This window comes from Balaenoptera ricei, chromosome 11 (assembly GCF_028023285.1).
Source record: "Balaenoptera ricei isolate mBalRic1 chromosome 11, mBalRic1.hap2, whole genome shotgun sequence".
NCBI classification, from domain to species: domain Eukaryota; kingdom Metazoa; phylum Chordata; class Mammalia; order Artiodactyla; family Balaenopteridae; genus Balaenoptera; species Balaenoptera ricei.
Window position 1 is genome coordinate 58,507,985 of NC_082649.1, and position 23,168 is coordinate 58,531,152.

General features: G+C 46.2%; 1 protein-coding gene across 12 annotated transcripts in view; it reads left to right on the plus strand.

Annotated features, from left to right (window-relative positions):
• The window catches only part of LOC132374861 (nuclease EXOG, mitochondrial), a 43,771-nt gene extending 20,854 nt beyond the window's left edge, over nucleotides 1-22,917 (plus strand). The window contains exons 6-16 of one of the 12 annotated variants that reach the window (XR_009505777.1): nucleotides 2,225-2,726; nucleotides 5,031-5,131; nucleotides 5,227-5,329; nucleotides 8,028-8,141; nucleotides 10,730-10,888; nucleotides 11,631-11,704; nucleotides 11,942-12,017; nucleotides 12,432-12,563; nucleotides 12,703-12,989; nucleotides 14,494-17,587; nucleotides 19,951-22,917. Coding sequence is in view for 1 of the 12 variants with exons in the window: in XM_059939217.1 (XP_059795200.1) it covers nucleotides 2,225-2,686 (462 nt within the window). In the remaining 11 variants the exon portion in view is untranslated. Of the gene's footprint in view, nucleotides 1-2,224; nucleotides 4,526-5,030; nucleotides 5,132-5,226; nucleotides 5,330-5,423; nucleotides 5,782-8,027; nucleotides 8,142-10,729; nucleotides 10,889-11,630; nucleotides 11,705-11,941; nucleotides 12,018-12,431; nucleotides 12,564-12,702; nucleotides 12,990-14,493; nucleotides 17,588-19,950 lie in introns of those variants that run through there. The other 11 variants (XR_009505772.1, XR_009505771.1, XR_009505773.1 and 8 more) reach the window with 11 other exon arrangements.
• Nucleotides 22,918-23,168: the final 251 nt, after the last annotated feature.

Below are 23,168 nucleotides of genomic sequence, written 5' to 3' on the forward strand. Positions count from 1 at the left end.
ATTTTTTTGTTTTTAAGTTTTAAATTCAAGGAAGAAACAATGAGGTTTCTGAATTTCCAAATAGGACTGGTTCCGATATTAGGCAGATTAAAGATATTTACTTCCTGAAAACAAAGCAGACTGAGTCAGAGAAGATAGATAGTGGCTAAGGTTTCCATTATTCTCTTTATTTCTGGGAATAGTGTTTTATGGCCCCTTTGTTGAAATATTGTGAGACCGTCATGGGTGGAAGAGTCACACTTTGTGGTTCTTAGTAGGAATTTCTGTGTCCATGAGGTTTCTCAAAAGTAATATTAGAGGTCCTCTAGCTATGTGAGAGTTTTTGAAAATCTAATAGAAATGGTACATTTCCATGAGGTAAAGCCATGAATCTTAAAATGCCAAGCTTCTTTACTTTTGGCTGGAATTTAATAAACCTGGTTAGAAGCTCTGGTTGGCAGCACATGGCCTAACCAATTAATTATTTTTGAGAGTTGTCCTTTGTAGACAAAGAGTCCATGAGGAGAGAAAATAATCAAGTGACTGGTCTCCTGACAGTTGGAGTCTGAGATCTGTGCTGCAGTGATGGAGGGTGTCCACCAGGGGGCACCAAGGATTTGCTTAACTGTTGGCTCCCCAGCTAGTTAGTGCCTGGACCACCTGAAGCCCATTTAACCTCCCCCCACCCCACCTCCACCTTGTAAACTGTGGCTCAGCTGCAGCCATCCCCTCAGCGCTGCTGCTGCTCTGTATCGGCGTCTCACCACACTGTGGGTGTTGACTCTTCCCCTGGATGGGAAGCTTCTTGAGAGCAGCGCCAATTGAATTTACTTTAAAGCTTATTCCTTTCGGTATTTCCAGCAGTGCCGGGCACAGGACCTCTGAGTTGCAGTGTTGAGTTAACATCTGTTGGTGATCTGTGGGCTAGTTGTGACCCTCCATCGCGTTCACTTTCAGTATGTTTTTTTGTCTTGAAGGGCAGGTTTATTTTCCCAGCCGCATAAATGACTTGCTGGAGGGGGTTGTGTAGTTTCATAAACCTTACTCTAAACTGCACCCTGACCAACCACTTTCACTAACTTCCGAGGCAGTTATAGAGATCGTTCCTGTGGAATGATGGGTCTTCCCGCAGCCCTGCAGTTGGCCTTGGCAGTGGGACTTCCCTGCGTGTTAGGCAGCAGATGGCCTCGGAGTTGTTAGGCTGTGCGCCGTGTAGGTAGGAGCTTGGGAAAAGCAGAAGAGAATCCTCTGTAGCTCTCATCCCTCTGCCTTATCGGGGCTCCCAGCGGGGCCTCCCACAGCAAGCAGGTTTGGCCTGGGAGGGAGGCCTCTTGCCGAGGAAGGGCGGGCCCGGGAGGAGCAGTAGTACCCCAAGCTTATTGTAGTTGGATTGTGTCATTTTATTGGAGACCATTAAGGAAGTGGACGTTCATTTTTTTCTCTTCCAGAAAACAGATAATGGCTTCTAAGCCAATTGGAAGGAAATTTGAAAAGGTTTCATAACAGTGTTATTTCATTATTGCAGCCAACCTACACAGGCAACCAAGTTGTTTTCGGGCCTGACCCTGGCTCTGGCTTTTTCGTTGTGTGGATACCTTTCCAAAGTGTTTGATTTGATGACACATTCAGAAGTTCTGTGTTTGATAGCAGACCCAAGAGTGTGCAGAACTCTGAGCAAACAGCATTTACATTTACCTAATGTAATTTAAAAAATGAGCCACAGTCTAGGTGATACTGGAGATGGTAATACTGATGTGGTGTGTCTGGGTGCTTCTTGAAAGGCTGTTTGTTTAGCTCCCTAGTGAATTTGGTAAACTAAGGCCATATTTTTATTTCTAGAGCTGGGAGTTCCCCAAGCTGGCCGTTTTGACCTTTGAATGTTAGGAGCACCAGAAGTTCTGATTATGAGACAGAGAGAAGGTGACAGCTTTTCTTGTCCATTAAAAAACCCAGGACTCACTCCTGACATCCCTTTGTCCTACAGACGGAGCAGAGAATGGGACCCCTGCTCTTTGGGGTGGCATTGCTTTAAAGACGATCAGAATCTACCTGTTAAATGCTCATCTTCTCTGTGAATCTGTGTCTTGGTTTATTATTACCTTTGGCAGCTGAATTTAAATCCACTGGGGGTGGGGTGGGGTAGTTTGTAAGTACATTTTCAGAAATGCATCTTAAAGCTTTTCAGGAAAAATTTGGGACCTGCTAGTGCAGATTAGCATTGCAAATATGGCTGCTTTGCTTTTAGGTGATCGGCGAGGACAATGTGGCGGTGCCCTCCCACCTCTACAAGGTGATCCTGGCGCGCAGAAGCCCGAGGTCTGCTGAGCCCCTGGCACTAGGGGCCTTCGTGGTGCCCAACAAGGCCATTGGCTTCCAGCCCCAATTAAGTGAGTTCCAGGTGAGCCTGCAGGAGCTGGAGAAGTTGTCAGGACTGGTGTTTTTCCCTCATCTGGATAGGACTAGTGACATCAAGAACATCTGCTCGGTGGACACCTGTAAGCTCCTGGATTTCAGGGAGTTCACTCTGTACCTGAGCACAAGAAAGATTGAAGGAGCCCGATCGGTACACAGACTGGAAAAGGTCATGGAAAATTTGCAGAACGTAGGCATTGAACCTGATGAGGAGTTCATGACTCGCTACGAGAAGAAACTGGAAGAACTTAAAGCTCAGGAGCAGTCAGGAGTCCTGGAGGGAAAGTCCTCGTAGTTCACGTCTCAGAAGCGTGATGTCATCTGTAATGAAGCAGGTGCGGCCTCTTCAGATACTGTATTTTAGTGGCTTTGTTTTAAAATGATGGAATCCTAAATTTTAGACTAAATTTCTCATCAAAAGATGTCAGATGTTTTGGTTGGTATTTTATTTGACGTGGGAAACTAAGGAAACTGTTAACGCCTGCAGATCACGGGCTGGTCTTGTGTCAAGTTAACAGGAGGGCTGTGTCTGCGGGATGACGCTGTGTGCGTGTCCCTCTGGATGTATTGTATGTGAAGGCGTTCTATTTTCTGCCTCCAAATCGTACAGTGTCTTTGATTTATCTGCTCAGCCTTCTTGGAACCCAAGATTGTACGTTTTCTTTCCCTTGGACTTGAGTTGGTCTTAGAGATGGCTTTTAGATAACCTCTATGAATTATCCTGACCACATGTATTATATATTTGTTTCTTGTTCCTCCTCTCATGGACCTGCTGTTCCTCCTCTTCTGTTATGCAGAAGCACTCAACAACTACATTTTCTGCTCACTTAGTGTGTTCTGTATACTAAGCTAAGTGCTTTACATGTACTATCCTACAACTACCCTCTGAGGGAAATACCACTATCCTCATTTTACCCATGAGGAAATTGAGGCTTAGAGAGCTGAAGTATTTTGCCCAACGTTCATCTTCCCAAAGAAGTAATCCACAAGGAATGAGGCATATAACATGGGGTACATTAAAATCTTCCCTGACACAGAGGCTCAAAGACATACTTCTGTGGGTGTCTGTGATCCTGCGGCCTGCTTGGTAAGAGGGCTCTGGTTTCCTGTCTGCAGTCGAGCCATAGGGACTTTAATGTTCTCTGACTTGAACTCTCCTAAGTTCTTTGGGAAGAAACAATCACAGGTATTTGAACGTTAGAGGACAGTGCTTTATGGGGCTTACCTGAGTCCCTACTTGCCTTCAGAAATGCAATTCTTCTAGTGACTGGCTGGTGCCAAATTGACGTGTTTCTTGCTTTCCAGATGGGCTTTTTGTGAATCTCTGCCCGCAGATTCACCAGCTCATGGCTTGCTCACCTTTGTGCCTGCCTACCTGGTTGGCCCAAAGACCCAAAGACAGTTACCTCTGGGGGAAACAGTGGCTGTTTTTCTGAGCCAGATCTCTAGATTTGGGTTTACGTGGAATCCTTTCATGGGCTGTCGTAAGTGCAGGCAGTAAAATATCTTCAAATAGAGCATAGGAACTTGTCTGACTGTGTCCTGTCAGTACTGTCTTTCCAAGTGGTGTTACCGGAACAGTTTTTGTGGTTTTTTGTGTTTGTCTCTAACAGAAATGCCAAGGTGTTAAGATAAAGGTAAGATGAGAATGGTTCATCTTGTTCTGCTTTATTTGGGTAAACAAGAAAGAAGTTGGGGGCTCAGAACACTTCAGCCCGATTAATACCGGCCTGTTTTATCACACTGTTCCCCAATTAGCTTGTGCCAGTCTTTTTCTTCTTAGGGAGAAAGAGCCAAAATGTCACTGTGACCAAAAATATCTGTTACTTTCTCTCCTTGTTGGAGAGGTGACAGTGGGGTCTGGGTGTTTTTCCAGGAGCCCGAGGGCGGCTCTGTGGGAGGGGTCCTACCGCCCGTCTCCAGAGGTGAGTCCCCATCCGCTGTCCCCCGGGCCTGTCACTACATTCTCCTCTGACCTGAATTTCCAGCAGCCTTGGGGTTATTCCCATGCTGTTCTCACTCCTGTGCCTCCACCTCGATGGTAGAAAGTCTTGATTTTTAGATCAGTAAATTAAAGTGTCTTAACACATTTTTAGTTCCTATGAAAAATGCTACCTAGTCATTGTGAAAAAGAGATAACTAGTTATAATAAAAAAAAAAATGCAGTCTCCCAATCCTCATTATTATATGTAAAAGTTTTGTTGGTATACCAACAGGTGATACTTGAATTGTTGTCTCAACACTTCCACTAAGAGTCCCTCCAAAACAAACTGAAATGTAAACACTGGGTAGAGCTCAGGACTTTCCTCTGGATCAGGTCACTTCCGCCTCCCCCCGCGGGACTGTTGAGTACTTGGACTCAGACGCGGCAGAGCCCTAGGCCTCCCCCCAGCATCAGGTGTGTCCCTCTGGTCAAAGAAGCACCTCGTTACTGACCTGAGCCAATCACCATCCATCCAGCCGGGCCCTCTGCGGGTCCTGCCGCGGTCTCAGGCTGCACCTGGGACTCTGCCTTCCACTCTGTTTATGCTCAGGGAGCCCCTGGTCTGAGGGAGAAGGACCAGGCTTTGGGGGCTCTGCTGCTGGGACGCCCCCTCTGGGGGCGAGAGGCTCACTTCCTAATCTCTCTCCACCTGCAGTAACATCTTTATTTCGAGACTTCAGGCTCTTTGGTCTATGGATTGAGACTATTTCGCCTATATCGTATGCAGCAAGGGGGGGCCTTACACAAGTGGCAAAGGTAGGATGGGTGTGCTAGCCCCTTAAATACCTGTTAGTATTTCTGCCCTTGTGCCTCCATCTTCAAACGACTGAAAACCTCCATCCCTCCTTCAGGACTTAGGATAGAGCCAGCAGGAGATACAGAGTCTGATCTCAAGGGAATGAATGGCTTCCTACAGAGCTGGGCTCAGCCTGCAGCCCTGCTCTTGGAGTGACTGTGAGTATTACCATGTCGCCTGTGTTCCCTGCCTTGATCGTGAGTCCATAAATGTCATTGGCGTTAACATGACAAATCTCAAATTTCCTGTCAGCAGCCCATCCGCAACTCCAGGGTCTGCTATTCTGTTCCCTGCTAACTCCCTCCCATGTCCACCCTGTGTGCCCTTCCCCTTTCTGGGCCCTCACTCTCCTCCCTGAGCCTCTAATTCATTCTGGTGGAGTTGGTCAGGGGTGGCGTCACATCGACCATGGAACCCCTGCTGTTGCCCACATCCATGCCCAGCTTCTTCGTCTGGCCTGCTTTTCTGGATGTTGTCATGGAGATGGTCTATCACGGGATCCAGTGCTGCTTTTCCAGTCCAGCCCCACCTCCAGGGACCAACCCTCAGGTCATCAGAGGGCCGAGTGGGATGTACCACACTCTGTATAATTTGGGGCAGGGGACATGGGGTGCTTGGATGGGCTTCTTTTCCATGTTCTTGAACTTGACAATTCGGCCAAGGACTGGTCCCCTCTGAGTGCACAGCACCTCTAGGGGTCAATGTGGCCTAATGCCACACTGCTGGGACCTCGCCCGAACGCAGAGCCTCAGCCAGCAGGCTCTCAGGCTAGATGGGGCGGGAGGGGTCATCTTGTCCAGTGCGCCTCATGTTTGGCTCACGTCAGAGTAGCCTAGGGACTTTAATCCGCCCCCCCTCCAATCTTATTTTGAATAATTTCAAGCTTTCAGAAAAGTTGAAAGTGCAGTGAATGAATGCCCTCCCTCAATATTGTGTCTCATTGGTGTTCTTTTCTTGAACCATTTAAAAGTAAATCATTGTCTAAAAAAAAGTAAGCACAGCACTTCACTTTTTTTGTTGTTTTTTTACTTTATTTTTTTTAAATTGAAGTATAGTTGATTTACAATGTTGTATTTCTGCTGTACAGCACAGTGATTCAGTTACACATATATATACATTCTTTTTTTATATTCTTTTCCATTATGGGTTTTTAAAAAAATTTATTTAATTTATTTTTGACTGCATTGGGTCTTCGTTGCTGCACACAGGCTTTCTCTAGTTGCGGCGAGCGGGGGCTACTCTTCGTTGTGGAGCACGGGCTTCTCATTTCGGTGGCTTCTCTTGTTGCAGAGCACAGGCTCTAGGTGCGTGGGCTTCAGTAGTTGTAGCACATGGGCTCAGTAGTTGTGGCTCACAGGCTCTAGAGTGCAGGCTCAGTAGTTGTGGCACACAGGCTTAGTTGCTCCGTGGCATGTGGGATCTTCCCGGACCAGGGCTCGAACCCGTGTCCCCTGCATTGGCAGGTGGATTCTTAACCACTGCACCACCAGGGAAGCCCTCCATTATGGTTTATCATAGGATATTGAATATACTTCTCTGTGCTATACAGTAGACCTTGTTGTTTATCCATTCTGTATATAGTAGCTTACGTCTGCTAACCCCAACCTCCCACTCCATCCCTCCCCCAACCCCCTCCCCCTTGGCAACCACAGGTCTATTCTCTATGTCCATGATTCTGTTTCTGTTTCGTAGGTTCATCTGTGTCATATTTTAGATTCCACATATAAGTGATATCATATGGTATGTTTCTCTGTCTGACTTAACTTAGTATGATAATCTCTAGTTGCATCCATGTTACTGCAAATGGCATTATTTTGTTCTTTTTTATGGCTGAGTAGTATTCCATTGTCTGTATGTACCACATCTTCTTTATCCATTCATCTGTTGATGGGCATTTAGGTTGCTTCTATATCTTGGCTATTGTGAATAGTGTTGCATTGAACATTGGGGTGCATGTATCTTTTCGAATTAGAGTTTTCTCTGGATATATGCCCAGGAGTGGGATTGCTGGATCATATGGTAGCTGTATTTTTAGTTTTTAAAGGAGCCTTCATACTCTTCTCCATAGTGGAGAATTAATTATTAAATAGAATAGGTCCCCAATGAATCATCCATCCTGCTTGCCAAGTACTCTTTGGGCCACATGTAGGAGGCCTGAGGGCCAGCCAAGGAGGTGGCCTTGAGGAGGCCTCTTGACTCTTGTGGCACCTTCCTTGTCCTAGTCAGAGACCAGAGGCGCCTCCACCCACTCTTGGGTGCTCTGTCCCCCAATTTTGCATCCAAAATTGCTCCCAAGTTTCTCACCCTCCACTGTCCCCATCCTAGTCCAAGCCCCGTCATCTCTCCCTACAGAGACCACCTGACCTGTTTCCCCTCATCTATTCTTATGCCCCACAGATCTTTCCCTCATAGCAAGAGGTGGGATCTTTCTAAAGTACAAACCCAGATGGCAACCGTGCCCCTCCCCGCAAATACTAAAAAAGCATGTACAAGAAGGCACCTCTTTGTGTGCCCCTGGGTCACGTCCACACTCCGCTCCTGGCTCCCCCTCACTCCCATGCCAGCCACGTGGGCCATCTTTCCCTTCTGGACCAGGCTGCGACCCTTCCCTCTCTCTGCCTGGCAACACCCACCTCAGTCAACACAAATGCCATGTCTTCATCAGAGGTCTTCCCTGATGCCGCCCCTGGATATTCGTACTCGTTGTACTTTGTCCCACCCCACCCCCTCACTGTTTTGTAATTATAAAGAGCCCTGGTTTGTGGATTTTGAGGTTAATGTCTGTCTCCCCAGGATGACCTTGAGTTCCATGAGGGCATGGGCCTCCTCTGTTTGTGCTCATTTTTTTAACTCCAGAACCTGGGAGATGTTCAGCACATGTTTGCTAAAGGAAGAATGGACAGATGCCTCGGTTTCCCCAGCTGGTCCCGTGTGTAGGCTGACATCACTTAGCAGGAGTGAGGGAGTGAGGTAAGGGATCCCTTTGGCTCCGGGGCCTCCTGTCACTCACGCCTGGGGAGTCCCGCTGCCGTCAGGCCCGCAGGCCAGGCTGTGGCCCCACTGCTCCGTTTTTATTTATCCTGCAGACGTCAGAGTCTCTACAGGAGGAGGAGGGTGGTCACGCAGCAGCTGGGGCTGGCGGGAAGGAGACACATGGGGCCAGGTGGTCTTCAGCTGGGGCACAGGAGCAGAGAAATTGGCACGGGGGGCTCTGCAGCAGGTGGGTGGCGAGGGCTGGGCGGGCTGCCCATAATCGAGGAGCTGACAGTGGGCGTAAAGAGCCCGCTTAGTGCAAGTGGAGGACTGGGGGTGGGAAGGCCAGAGCTTCAGCCCCCCGACCCAGCCATTCCTCTGGCCTCTGCTAGTCTCCCTGCTCTGGGCTTCTAGAACCCCCAGGCCCCCAGCCCCTGTGACGCCCTCCACTCTCCCAGCCTCCCTGTCCCTCAGCTCCCCAGTCGCCACCTGTGGCCCGTCCTGCCAGTGGCCTGGGCCCTGCTGGCCAGCCCCCTTCTCTCATCACCTCCTCCTACTCCCTGTGGCACCCTGGCACCAGGCCCAGGTCTGTGTGGACTGATTTCCCAACACTCCTGTCCTCCCTGCCCCACAGCCCCAGGGAGGGACTCCCTTGGGGATCCAGCTTCCCCCAGAGGTCAGGTGCGGGGAGGATGGGGCTGACGGAGGGCCTGGTCCACCCCGAGCTCTGGAGCTGAGCTAGGGAGAGGGCATGGAGGGAGAGGAGGGCATGTGGGGCCACTGCGGGGCAGGGGATGCAGTCCCTGAAAGGCCACACTACCTCCCCACTTTCCTTGGTCTTGCCTGGCGCCATCTGCCCTTCCCAGCTCTTCCTCAGTCTTCACTGTCCCCTCTGGTCCTTCCAGCTTCTCATGGTCCCTCTCATTGGTGACTGAGGAGCTGGGGCCTAGTCCATTCTGCACGTCAGGAAGGACGGGCTGCGGGGAGCTTTCTGCTGCATTGTGTGTGTAACTAGTGTCCCGGGGGTGGGTGGCTATCGGGGGGTGGTCCTAGGTGGAGGACCTATGAGGGGTGTGTCAGTAAACAGAGAGCAGTTCAGGAAACCAGTGGATGTTACTGTGGAAGGGACTTAGAGATTGTCCTTAACCATTTACAGATGAAAACACAGGGCTCTGGAAGAGGGAAATTGGATTGGCATGAACAAGTCACATGGGGGCTGGTAATCATGCTCATCATTATCATGCTGGATATTTATTAAGTGCTTACTGTGTACTAGGGATTATTGTAAATTTTTTGTGTTTTAGTTTATACAATCCTCACACTACGCTAGGAGGTAAGTATTGTCATGCCCATTTTACAGATGAGAAAAGGGAGACTAGAACAGTGAGGTCAGTTTCTCCAGATGGTACAGCAAGCCCATGCAGAGCGATGGAATGTTGTCACACTGCCCAGGGAGTTTTGCTCCTTCAGATGGTGACATATGTATTAATATATAAAGCATTTCTTTAGAGCTCCTTAAAAACAATAGCAGACATTTCACCAAAGAGGATATAGGAATGGCTAATAAGCACATGAAAAGATGCTCAACATCATTTGTCATCATTAGTCATCAGGGAAATGCAGATTAAAATTACAGGATACACCCACGCAATTGGCTAAAATTAAAGGAAAAAAAAAAAGACAGTTCCAAATGTTGGCATGGATATGGAGCAACTGGAACTCTCATTGCTGGTGGGAATGAATGATGAACAACCACTTTGGAAAATATTTGACAACTTCTTATAGAGTTAAACATACACTAATCAGATGAAACTGATTAGTTGTCCCCTGAAACTAAATTTCTAGGCATTTACCCAAGAGATAAAAACATATGATCAGACAAACACAAGTACACAATGTTGATAGGGGCAGCTTTATTCCTGATGGCAAAAAACTATAAACAACCCAAATGTCCAGTCCATCAACTATTGAATGCAAAACTAACCATGGTACATCCATTTAATGGAGTACCTCTCAGCAATAAAAAGGAACAAATCAACACAGGCAGCAACATGGATGAGGCTCAAATGCATTATGCTAAGTGACAGCAGCCAGACACAAAGGCTACATGCAGTATTATTCCATTCAAATGAATGCTCCAGAAAACAGAACTACAGGAACAGAAAACACCTCAGTGGATTCCAGGGACTGGGGTTGGGAAAGGGGTTGAATGTAAAGGAGCATGAGGACGTGATGGAAATATCTGATAATCTTGATTTTGGTGGTGGTTATACTGCTTATACATTTGTCAAAACTCACCACACTGTGCATTTAAAAAGGGTGAATTTTGGGACTTCCCTCGTGGTCCAGTGGCTAAGACTCCAAGCTCCCAATGCAAGGGGCCCAGATTTGATCCCTGGTCAGGGAACTAGATCCCACATGCTGCAACTAAGAGTTCGCATGCCACAACTAAAGATCCCACACACGGCAACTAAGACCCAGCGCAGCAAAATGAATAAATATTAAAAAAAAGAAAGAAAGAAACAAGGGCTAAGATCTTAAAAATAAAAAGGGTGAATTTATTACGTGTAAATTATACCCCACAGAACCTGATCTAAGTATACAAACAGTGGCTGGAGAGGATAGAAAGTACGATGGTCATTCTTGCCTCATTGCGAAAGTGACATCCGAGGAAAGAGGGGAGCCATGCACTCTCTGGGAGAAGACTGTGTCAGAGAGGGAACAGCCACTGCTGAAGCCCTCAGGTGAGGCGTGCATGGCCTGGGCAAGAGCCAGCAAGGAGCTGGTGTGGCTGAAGTGGAGTAAGAGCCGGGGTTGTAGATGGGTTCAGACAGGCCCTGGGGAGCGGGGTGCATTGGGGGGCTGCAGAGGACTCAGGCTGTTCTCTGAGTGCGATGGGGGCCACTTGGGGGTTCTGTGCAACTTGCCTTTTAATAGACGCCACTGGCTGCTGTGTTGAGAACGGTCTGGGCCAAGGACCAACCAGGAGGCCTTTGTAAGAATCCAGGCAAGAGGCGTTGGTGGCTCAAGACCAGCATGGCAATGGTGGTGTTGAGGAGTGGTCGGATTTGGGATATATTTTGAAGGCAGAGCCGGCAGGATTTCCTGCTGGATTGGATGTGGGGTGTGTGAGAGAGAGGAGGTAGGGATGATGCCAGGGTTTTTGGCCTGCGCAGCTGGAGCTCCAGCTGAAAACCCCATGGGGGCTGTTACCTGTCCCTGGGGCCTGTGGCTGAAGTCAAGACAGACACGGGGGAGGGCTCGGCCCTGCTCCTGGCTCTGGGGCTCGGGATGGGCTGCCCGTACTGGGTATTCCATTACCCTTTATTTATTGGCCTTATTGGCTTTTGTCATTTCCTCGTTGTCTCCCGTCTGGAGAGAAGACTATAAATGTGATGGATTGATACAGGATACAGGAGGCCCAATTATCTCTGTCGAGCTGGCCTCTCCTCTTGGTCAAGCCCTCCCCGTTCTCTGTCTTTGCAGCACCTCCCATAGCCTTGCAGGCAGAAGCAGCCTGGTCCCCGGCTGTCCAGGAAGAGGGAGTGCAGCCCAAGAGGGTGAGTGGCAGACAGACGGTCCCCAGGAGACACGGCTCCAAGAGCAAATACAGGAGGCAAGCTCAGCCCCACGGAGGCCGGGCCGGAGGACAGCAGGGTGGGAGGGCAGGACGTACCGCCGCCGGTCAGCCCACACCCGGGGAAGGGGGCTCTGCTTCGACTTGCACGCCTTTATGGAATCCGAGCTGGCGCCTCCCTCCACTAACGCTGGGGTGATGGGGCTTTTCTCTCCGGCAGCAGGTGCCTGGCAGCTGCCCATGGATGCCAGCCCCGTGAACTGGCCTGGGAGGAAGTGCTTGTCGGAGTGGTGATTGTACGTGCTGGGCTTGGGCTTGGGCTTGGGCTTGGGCTTGGCCTGTCCCTGTCCCCTGCCCTTCAGGCTGACTTGGGACACCCACAGGAGAGCGGCGCCTTGGGTGGGGGCCCCCGGGGTCCCTCTGGGGTCCCCCCAGGATCCCCTGAGACAGAGCTTGGCAGCTGCCAGGCTTTGAGTGTCATTTCTGGACCAAATCCCTCGGCCCCCACCTCAGGCCTGTCTGCCTGCCTCTGTCCCTGGGAATGTCCTGAGGCCCCTGGCCCAGGGCGGTGGGGACAGGAAGCCTGAGGTTCCTTCTTAGGATTTCAGGCATCTCCCTGTGGTCACGCCCTGCTCGCTCCCCAACACGGACCCTGGTTACTGTGCCTTGAGTGTGCGTGTGTGTGAATCCGCACCTGCCTCTCCATGTAGGCGAGGATCTCATGTAGGTGACGTCCTTCCAGAAGAACAAAGAGTGGAAGGTGGGACTGTGGGTGAGAATAGGAGCCGGGGACCTAAGAGGACAGAAGGGCAGGAAGGATTCAAATGGAGGAGAGGATCCAGGTGAACCCAGTGGACAGTGAACGGCTGGGTTGAGGGGGTGTCTCTTGTGCCAGCATTCCGGGGCTGCTCTCTGTGCAGGAGCATCTCTCTCCCTGCCAAGGGCTGAGATCCTGAGCTGCATGCCTTCCTTCTGACACAGGAGCCGGCATCTGTCCCTCACGGAACCTGGACCCCAGCCTCACCCCAGAGTGGCCAGGTGACAGCTGTGGCGGTGTGGTGACCGCAAGGCCCACTCTTGCCTCCCTCCAGATGCGCCTGACACCTCCCAGGCCCCTTCAGGCAGCTACAGAGACCCACACAAGGGGCCCCACACCCAGAATCCAAGTTTTGGCTTCAAGAACAGTGAGGAGCTCCTGCACTGGCCCATTCCAAGCAGTAGTGACCTGGAGCGTGTCAGAGGGCAGGCCTGGCCCTTTACTGCTTATGGTGAGTGCCCCAGCCTCCCCCCACCTCCACGGGCTCCACAAAGGGTTACTGAGCCACTGCCGCGTGCCAGCCGCTGAGCAAGGGACCGGCCACAGTGCTGAGTAAAGCGCACTTAAACCCTGTCCTCATGGTTTTGTTTTGCTTTTAATTCTTACTTTACATGGGAGCACTGTATAGTTGATTAACAATGTTCTGTTAGTTTCAGGTATACAGCAAAGTGATTCAGTTATACATACACCTGTACCTATTCTTTTTCAAATTCTTTTTCCTTTAAAGGTTATTACAGAGTATTGAGCAGAATTCCTGTGTTATACAGTAGGTCCTGGTTGATTATCTGTTTTATATACATTAGGGTGTATATGCTAATCCCAGCCTCCTCATTGATCCCTTTCTCCACCTTTCCCCTTTGGTAACCATAAGTTTATTTTCTAAGTCTGTGAGTCTGTTTCTGTTTTGTAAATTAGTTCATTTATATCAATTTTTAAAGATTCCACATATAAGTGATATCATGTGATATTTGTCTTTCTCTGTCTGACTTAGTATGATTATCTCTAGGTCCATCCATGTTGCTGCAAATGGCATTATTTCATTCTTTTTTATGGCTCAGTAATATTCTATTGTCTCTATGTACCACATCTTCTTTATCCATTCATTGGTAGATGGTCATTTAGGTTGCTTCCATGTCTTAGCTATTGTAAATAGCTACAGTGAACATTGGGGTGCATGTATCCTTTTTTTTTCTTTGTTTTTTTTTGGGGGGGGCACGCCAGGCGGCATGCGGGATCCTAGTTCCCTGACCAGGGATCAAACCCACGCTGCCTGCTGTGGAAGCACGGAGTCTCACCCACTGGACTGCCAGGGAAGTCTCTGTATCTTTTCAAATTATGGTTTTTTCTGGATATATGCCCAGGAGTGGAATTGCTGGATCATATGGCAACTCTTTTTAGCTTTTGATGAATCTCCATACTGTTCTCCATTGGCTGAACAAATTTACATTCCCGCCAACAGCGTAGGAGGGTTCCCTTTTCTCCACATCCTCTCTAGCATTTATTGTTTGTAGACTTTTTGATGATGGCCACTCTGATGCAAGGTGATACCTCGTTGTAGCTTTGACTTGCATTTCTATAATAATTAGTGATGTCGATCATCTTGTCATGTGCTTTTTTTTTAAAACAGTGTGAGTGAAAGTTACCTCTTGAAATTGGCTTCGTGACAGTCTTCTTTTTGGATTACCTCCCCCAGGACATTTCTAGAGGGCAGGTGTCATTTACAGCCCCACAGGCCTTGTTAATATGAAGTGCCCATGAGAAACAGTTTTAAAGTTGTTACGGGAAGCCCCAAGGCGGCAGGATTTCTTCATGCCCAGCTTGGATACTCGGGCAACCAAAGCCTTGGAAAGTCAAAAGTTGTGTTTGGGGATTGTAAATTACAGTGGAATGTGCCAGAAGAAATACCCAAGGGGGTTGTGTCTCATTACTTCCTCCCCCTTACCTTTCACCTCCAGGTAAAATCCCAACCCCTGCAAAACCACTTTGCTGAGTGTGCTGTTGTCTGGAGGCGGGGTGACTCTAAGCAAGGAGGCTGGAGGTGGGAAGCCCACCACCAGAACACGTGGAGACCAGGTGACTTTTCAAAGCTCTTACAGCCCTGAGGGTCCACCATTCTTTGGTTGCACTAGGCTTTGTTTAGCTGTAAGAGGACCCGCCTGGATCTAGAAATTGTGATCCCATGCAGAGGGGACCAGACACTACAGGTCCAAGGGGGGCTAATTTGCTGGTGCATCCTCCCCAGCTTCCTCAGCCCCAGGACAGTCCAGCCATGAGAGCAAAGCTGGCTCAGGCTCCATTGATGTGACACCAGCCCGGGTCACCGAGGCCAGAGAGGAATATAGTAGGCATTTCTTTTTTTTTTAATTTAATTTTTACTTTATATTGGAGTACAGTTGATTTACAATGTTGTGTTTGTTTTAGGTATTCAACAACTTGATTCAGTTATACATAGATGTATATCTATTCTTTTTTGGATTATTTTCCCATGTAGGTTATTACAGAGTGTTGAGTAGAGTTCCCTGTGCTATACAGTAGGTCCTTGTTGATTATTTTATATATATTGGGGTGTATATGCTAATCCCAACCTCCTCATTTATCCCTTTTCCCCACCTTTCCCTTGTGGTAACCATAAGTTTGTTTTCTAAGTCTGTGAGCCTGCTTCTGTTTTGTAAATTAGTTCATTTGTATCAACTTTTGGATTCCACCTCTAAGTGATATCATGTGATGTTTGTCTTTCCCTGTGTGACTTACTTCAGTTAGTATGATCATCTCTAGGTCCATCCGTGTTGCTGCAAATGGCCTTATTTCATTCTTTTTAATGGCTGAGTAATGTTCCATTGTCTGTATGTACCACGTCTTATTTATCCATTCATCTGTCGATGGACATTTTTGGTTGCTAGTGTTTTGGCTATTGTAAAGAGTGCTGCAGTGAACATTGTGGCGCGTGGGTCTTTTTGAATTATGGTTTTCTCTGGATATTCGCCCAGCACTGGGATTGCCGGATCATCTGGTAGCTCTATTTTTAGTTTTTAAAGAAACTTCCATACTGTACTCCATAGTGGCTGTTACCAGTTTCCACTCCCACCAGCAGCTTAGGAGGGTTCCCTTTTCTCCACACCCTTTCCAACTGCTGTTGTTTGTAGACTTTTTGATGATGGCCATTCTGACTGGTGAAAGGTGATATACCTCTTTGTAGTTTTGATTTCCATTGCTCTAATAATTAGTGATGTTGAGAATCTTGTGTTTTTTTTTAAACAAACAGTGTATTCCTGGGTTGTAAATTAGAGTGCAATGTGCCAGAACAAACACCCGAAGGGTTGTGTCTCATTACTTCATCCCCCTTACCCTTCACCCCTGGGGCAAATCCCAACCCCTGGAAAACCACTTTGCTGAAGGTGCTATTGTCCAGAGGTGGGGCGACCCTAAGGAAGAAGGATGGAGGTGGGAACCTTCCCAGCAGGAGATGTGGAGACCAGGTGACTTTTCAAAGCTCTTCCCGCCCTGAGAGTCCACCACCCTTTGGGTGCACTGGGCTTGTTTTAGCTGTAGGAGGGCCCACCTGGATCTAGAGATTGTGGTCCTGTGCAGAGGGGACCAGGCACTACAGGTCCAAGGGGGGCTTCATTTGCTGGCAGATCCTCCCCAGCTCCCTCAGCCCCATGACAGTCCAGCCTTGGGACCCAAGCCTGCTCAGGCTTCAGGGATGTGACACTAGCCCAGGTCACTGAGGCCTGAGGGGAACATTGTAGGCATTTTTTTTTTAATTTAATTTTTGTTTTCTATTGGAGTACAGTTGATTTACAATGTTGTGTTTTTTTAGGTGTTTGGCAACTTGATTCTGTTATACATAGACATATATCTGTTCTTTTTCGGATTCCTTTCCCATATAGGTTATTAAAGAGTGTTGAGTAGAGTTCCCTGTGCTATACAGAAGGTCCTTGTTGATTATCATCTATTTTATATATATTGGGGTGTATATGCTAGTCCCAACCTCCTCATTTATCCCTTGCTCCACATTTCCCCTTTGGTAACCATAAATTTGTTTTCTATGTCTATGAGTGTTTCTGTTTTGTAAATTAGATCATTTGTATCAATTTGTAGATTCCTCATCCAGTGATATCATGTGATACTTGTCTTTGTCTGACTTACTTAAGTTAGTATTGAAACCGTGCCCCTGTGTCCTTGTCTTTTGTAATAAAATGCTGACTCAAGAGTTAATGATTGGGAAATGTGAAATAGAGAAACAAAGAATAGCTGTTTGGCTGAGGAACTGGTAACAATTTAGACTATAATTCTGCCACATAGCAGAATCATGAAACCCACAGTTCCCTGAAAGATATAAAGGCCTGACACACATTCCTGAGTTGTTTTTACAGAAAGCAGACCCTCTCCAGATGAAAACTGCTGACCACAAGAACACAGACCCTAGACTGGTTGAAACCAGAAGGTTGATGAAGCTTGAAACTTCGCCTTGATGCCAACCAATCCGAGAATTGTCCGCGAGCTAATCACCCCCTCCAGTCTTGAGGGCATTAGCCCGCTGTGGCCCTGTTTGCCTGGCAAAGCAGTAAAAGCTATTCTTTTCTACTTAACCCAAAACTCTGTCTCTGCATTTCTATTTGGCACTGGTGAACAGATGCCGAGTTTTGGCAATAGAATTTTGGGGGCTCATCCAGGATCGACCTGTGTGCAGGTGGCCTTGAGGCGCCCCTGTGTTTGAGCGGACGCTCTGAGGTTTCTCTCCACACCAGCCTCCTTTGAGAGAGCAGAGGGTTGAAGGACTCCTCTGGAGGCCGGATCGCCAGGGATCCCCTGCCGTAGGGCTGTGCCCTGATCATACCCGGCCTGCCGTCTCGGTAGTTGGAGCTCCGAGGCGGGGATGGAAGACAGGAGAGAAGCTGTCCTAGCAGCTGCCAAGGCCACCTTTGCCTTGAGGTCATCCCCCTCTCCTTCTGCCCACACCGGTCCGGACTTCCTGCTCTGAGAAGATATTTTGGGGAAGCAGCAAGGTAGCGTTTGGGACGTCGCAGCACCTCTGCCAGCACTTCGGTAAGCCCCCCGGCGTGCACTCCAAGGACCCTCAACCTTGTCCGTTTGGGGAACCTTCTGTTGCCGTTTGGGAATTTTTTATTTTATTTATTTTTCTGGGGGGTGGATTTTTTAGATCCAGTTTGTAAGTAGCAGCTTGGAAACCAATTTGAGCCTTGGGCTGTTTGGTTTTTTTTGTTTGTTTGTGGCTTCTGTTTGCCCGACAAGGATTTGGTTTGCCTTTGGTTTTGCTGGCAAGTGTTTAATTTGACTCAACGTAGGAAGCGCTTCTTTGATTCCATCTGACAGCCCACTAGGGAAAATTTTGGCAGCCTGGTCAACCTATAATTATAAACCTATAAATAAGGAAAAAATAATTTAACAAACACCATGTGGTCACAATATTCTTTAGACTCCAGAGAAAACTGGTTGAGATGAAACTCTTGAAATTCCAAAACTGGTCCATTTTGCATGTGCAGTTAGAGAAAGCTGGCTTGATAAAATACTTTTTTTCAGAACACTGAGAGAACAAAAATATTCTTAGGAGAAAACTTGAAGTTAACTCTTATCATGTCCTTGAAGTACGAACACAGCCCACTTTGCCTGGGACTTCAGTCTTGGGTTAATTAGTAGAACCTCAAGCCAAGGGGGGGCAGGAAAGGAGGGAAGAAAAAGAAGCCTTTTAAAATCAAATGTGTAAATCTGAGTATTCTGTTATTCATAAACTAAGTTTAATTACAGTGCCTGATGAAATATAAAAAGATGAAACAATGAGATCTCTGTCCGTCTGTATGTATGTCTCAGTATGTGTCTTTGACTTTGGATAATATTGCTGAGGTTAATTTGTAAATGAGCTCTATTTAATTGGTTTAAAGAAAAGTAAGTGCTTACAAATGAGATCTAAATTTACCTACTTTTGTCTTCTTGCAAGAGGGAAACTAAAGATGTTTGCATTTATTAGACACATGTCTTGTGCCACTTTGAGAAAAGAAATTGTGCTTTGGGAAAATGCATGTTTTTGGAGATTATAGAATATGTTCCTAAGTTTGCTAATCAGAGAATGCCAATATGACAGACAGTTCAGTTGCTTTCTTCTTGGTTCTCACTAGAGATTAAGGGTTGGGTTTTTTTTTTAATTAATTAATTAATTTTTGGGGGGGGGGCTGCATTGGGTCTTTGTTGCTGAGTGCAGGCTTTCTCTTGTTGCGGCGAGTGGGGGCTACTCTTCGTTGTGGTGCGTGAGCTTCTCATTGCAGTGGCTTCTCTTGTTGCGGAGCACAGGCTCTGGGCACCTGGGCTTCAGCAGTTGTGGCTCGCAGGCTCTAGAGCACAGGCTCAGTAGTTGTGGTGCACGGGCTTAGTTGCTCCACAGCATGTGGGATCTTCCCGGACCAGGGCTCAAACCTGTGTCCCCTGCATTGGCAGGCGGCTTCTTAACCACTGTGCCACCAGGGAAGTGCAAGCATTTTTTTAAGAGTTAAAAATTATAATATGTAATTAAAGGTAATAAAATGATAAGGGAAACATTACAGTGTGTAAAGCAAGTAGGAGATGTATTGCCAGTGAAAGAAGGTATAAAGATTGCAGATATTTTTGTTGAGGAAAAAAATGATGATAATAAATTTTGTCCTACAGTTGGTTGTTTCTGGATGGAAAAAAATAAGGGACAAATTATTATGAATCCAGAAAGTGATAAAAGGGTTGTGAAAAAGGTACTTTGAGAAAAGAATTTTCTATGTTGTTAACATTGATCCCCTCATTGTCAGATATCTGCTGTCCTGCTGCCCTTATAGCATGGAAATGGTCTACTCCTAAGTCAGGGAATTTAAAAATGAATAAACAATAGCTGTAAATTTTTAAAAATCAGGGCTATGGGAAATCCAAGATGCCCTCTTGGCTTTTCCCGGCTCCCTGACAAACCTCATTTTCTATTAGATGGGTTAAAGATTTCTCTGGCTGCAGGGAATGGCTCACAATGAAAAGGAAAAGGTTAGAAAATGTGTTTCCCACTTGGAGTATAGTGTCTACCATCTCCAGTGATCAAGACACCCACTTCACTAGACAAATCATACAAGACTTAACAAAAATGTCACAAATTTCTTGAAATTATCACTGTCACTATCATCCTCAATCATCAAGCAAGGTCAACAAAACTGATGGAAAAACTGGACTCAAACAACAAAATAAATTATAGGGGATTAAATGAACTGCTAAATATAATTATAGTTTTTATGAATTGTCTGACATACTGCTGGCTTCTAATCTTTGTTTTTCAGGTATAGAAAAGCCCTTTTCTTCAAGCTACTTATGATTTACAACAATTTGGTAATTTACACCTGTAGGTAAAATTAAAATATTTTTTTCTCTCTGCCTGGTTCCTCCAGAAATTGGAGACTCTTGGGTTCTGAGCAGCCTTATCAGGTGAATGGAAAAGACTGTCTCTTGGCATGTGCAGGAATCTCGATACTCTTTAGACCTGGAGAAGAGACAAATTTACCCAATCTATAGATATCACAGGCAGAATCTGCAGGCAAGCCTGGCCTTGAGAGGCCTTTTAAAAGTTTGATCTGGGGGCTTCCCTGGTGGCGCAGTGGTTGAGAATCTGCCTGCCAATGCAGGGGACACGGGTTCGAGCCCTGGTCTGGGAAGATCCCACATGCCGCAGAGCAACTAGGCCCATGAGCCACAATTACTGAGCCTGCGCGTCTGGAGCCTGTGCTCCGCAACAAGAGAGGCCGCAATAGTGAGAGGCCCGCGCACCGTGATGAAGAGTGGCCCCCACTTGCCGCAACTAGAGAAAGCCCTCGCACAGAAACGAAGACCCAACACAGCCATAAATAAATAAATAAAATTTAAAAAAAAAAAAGTTTGATCTGTGATTCCTAACGAAGAGTTCCAGTGCAGCCAATATAAATGAGCCTATATGAGCAATTACATTTATATGAATAATCAGGCCATGTATATTGAAACCAGACTTATTTTGAAAAAAGCCTTAATTTGGCTGGACTTAGTAAAAAGTGAGGATAATCTAGACAGAAAAATTATGTTTCAATAGTATACCTTTGCGGATATTAAAGTTTTATATTTATTGAGGCTTTGTATTTATTATCTATGTCCAAGATGGCTCCTTATTGCTATGTTACCTTATTATAAAGTTTAATTGAACTAGTAAAAGAATATTCTAAGCTTGTTTCTAAAGCCAATCTCAGATGCCCTGTGACCTACACCTAAGAGATTATGCACAGTGGAAAAGACATTATTTAAAGGACTGTCAGCAAACTAAATAAAAAGACCCTTAAAAGATACTCTTAACTATGATATGTACCACAAAACTGAAGGAAATTGACTCGAATTCATATTTCCCATTTAAGAAGGGCCTCTGCATTTGAATGTCTACAGAAAAGACTGCTAACTCCAAACGACACCCACACCAGGATGAAAAGAAGATAACAGCAGTGGAAGACAGCTGACATAAAAATCTGGACCAGGCCCGTAAGAACCATCCAACTAATTCAACTGCACTGTTTATCAAATGTTTGTCTTCCTATCAAAACAGAAAGTTTTTGTTTTACTTCTAACCATACTTTTGACCCCAGTGTTCAGCATGAAAAAAAAATTCTCTAGTGAAGTTGTCACAGAGTATAAATATTCATGACATGTATCACTGCTTGTTTTGTGTATTGCTAAGCGCACATGTACAATGCTTGCGTGACAATTAAGTACAAGTGATAAACTGTATAGCCTACAAAGCATTTCCCCATTAACATACCTCTGAGCCTGTTCATGATATCTGATTAGTTTTCCCCCAACGTGGAGAACTAAGCAAAAAAAAAAAAAAAAAAAAAGGCATAGGACCAAGGGACATATATGGACCCAGAGCAGGCAACTGGGCCACCACTCTGGCAACGTTGGAAAAACATATTGATTATCAATGCCATTTATGGAAATATTTGCAGTCGAAAAGGGAAAATGATGGAAGAAATTTTCACATGTTGAGGTATGGGGAAATCATTCTGGCTTGTACATGACTGAATTTGAAATTTAGGGTAACCAAAACAGCCTGTTTTGGGTCTATTAAACATGCATTGTACATCTGCTTTAGCCATTAAAAAAAATCAAAATGAAATAACTGGTTCAGACGTCCAAAATGGAACTAGGTGGCCAGTATGGATGTGGGTTCAGACACGTTCCTATACTACTGAAAACTTGAGTTCTCTAAACTTTATCAGACTTAAGGACACCATCAGCCATTTTCAAAACAATATCTAATAGCAGCTGCCAACTGCAACCTTATCCTCTCAAGGTCTTCTTGTAACTATGAAACCTTTTTCCTACTTTAAAAATAGTAATAGCAAATGAGACAGCTCAAGCTATAGCCTCCCAGCAAAAGCCTACTTGGTTACTAAATATCTGTAAAAAGGAAACACTCCAAAACTTATTTTCCTGGTTGCCATCTAAAATAGGAGGATTATTTTGAAAAATACTACAAAGGTGTATTTTAACCATTATCTGCATTGTAATATGTCTAATAATTTTCAAATGTTTGTCTAGGTGCTATGACAAAGGAATCAGAGAGGTAATATTTTCTTAATACAAAATATTGATGCTAAGCTTCGAATTCGAGATTATTTCCAACTCTGTGTCCATTCCCCCAATTAGTCAGGACTACACCCCACATCAGCAGGAAGTAACCAGAGTGGTTGTCACCCCATTCCCACAGAGAAGGGGAAAATTGAAACAAAGATGGACTGACAGTTCTTCTGCCAAGTTTATGATTAACCTCTCAATCTAAAACATTCCCTTTCATGTTCTGCACCTATTCCTCCTCAACTGAGGAATATCAAAGAAAAAGGGGGATTGAAACCATGTACAAGCACCTGTGTCCTTCTCTTTGAAGAAAAACGATGACTCAAAAGTCAGTGATTGGGAAATGTGAAGATGTAGAAACAAACAATAGCAGATGGGCTGGGGAACTGGTAAGAATTTAGACTATACTTCTGCCAAGTAGCAGAATCACCCAACTTAGAGTTTCCTGAAAGATATAAAGGCCTGACACACATTCCTGAGTTCTTTTTATGGGAAGCAGTCCCCTCCAGCTGAAAACTACTGACAGCAAGAACATAGACCCTAGACTGGATGAAAACCGAAGGTTAATGAAGTTTGAAATTTCACCTCGATGCCAACCAATCTGAGAATTGTCCATGAGCTGATCATGCCCTGCTTCTTGAACACTATAAAACTACTCACTACCCCCTCCAGGGTGGGCGACAGACTCTTGAGGGCATTAGACCGCTGTGGCCTCCTTTGCCTGACAAAGCAATAAAAGCTACACTTTTCTACTTCACACAACACTCTGTCTCCGCCTTCCTATTCGGTATGGGTGACCAGAGGAGAAGTTTCAGCAACAATATGATCCTCTCAAGGTCCGTCTGTGTTGCTGCAAGTGCCATTATTTCATTCTTTTTAAGGCTGAATAATACTCCATGGTCTGTACATACCAAAACTTATTTATCCATTCATCTGTCTATGAACATAGGATTCCTTCTGTGTCTTCACTATTGTAAATACTGCTGCAATGGATGTTGGGGTGCATGGGTCTTTT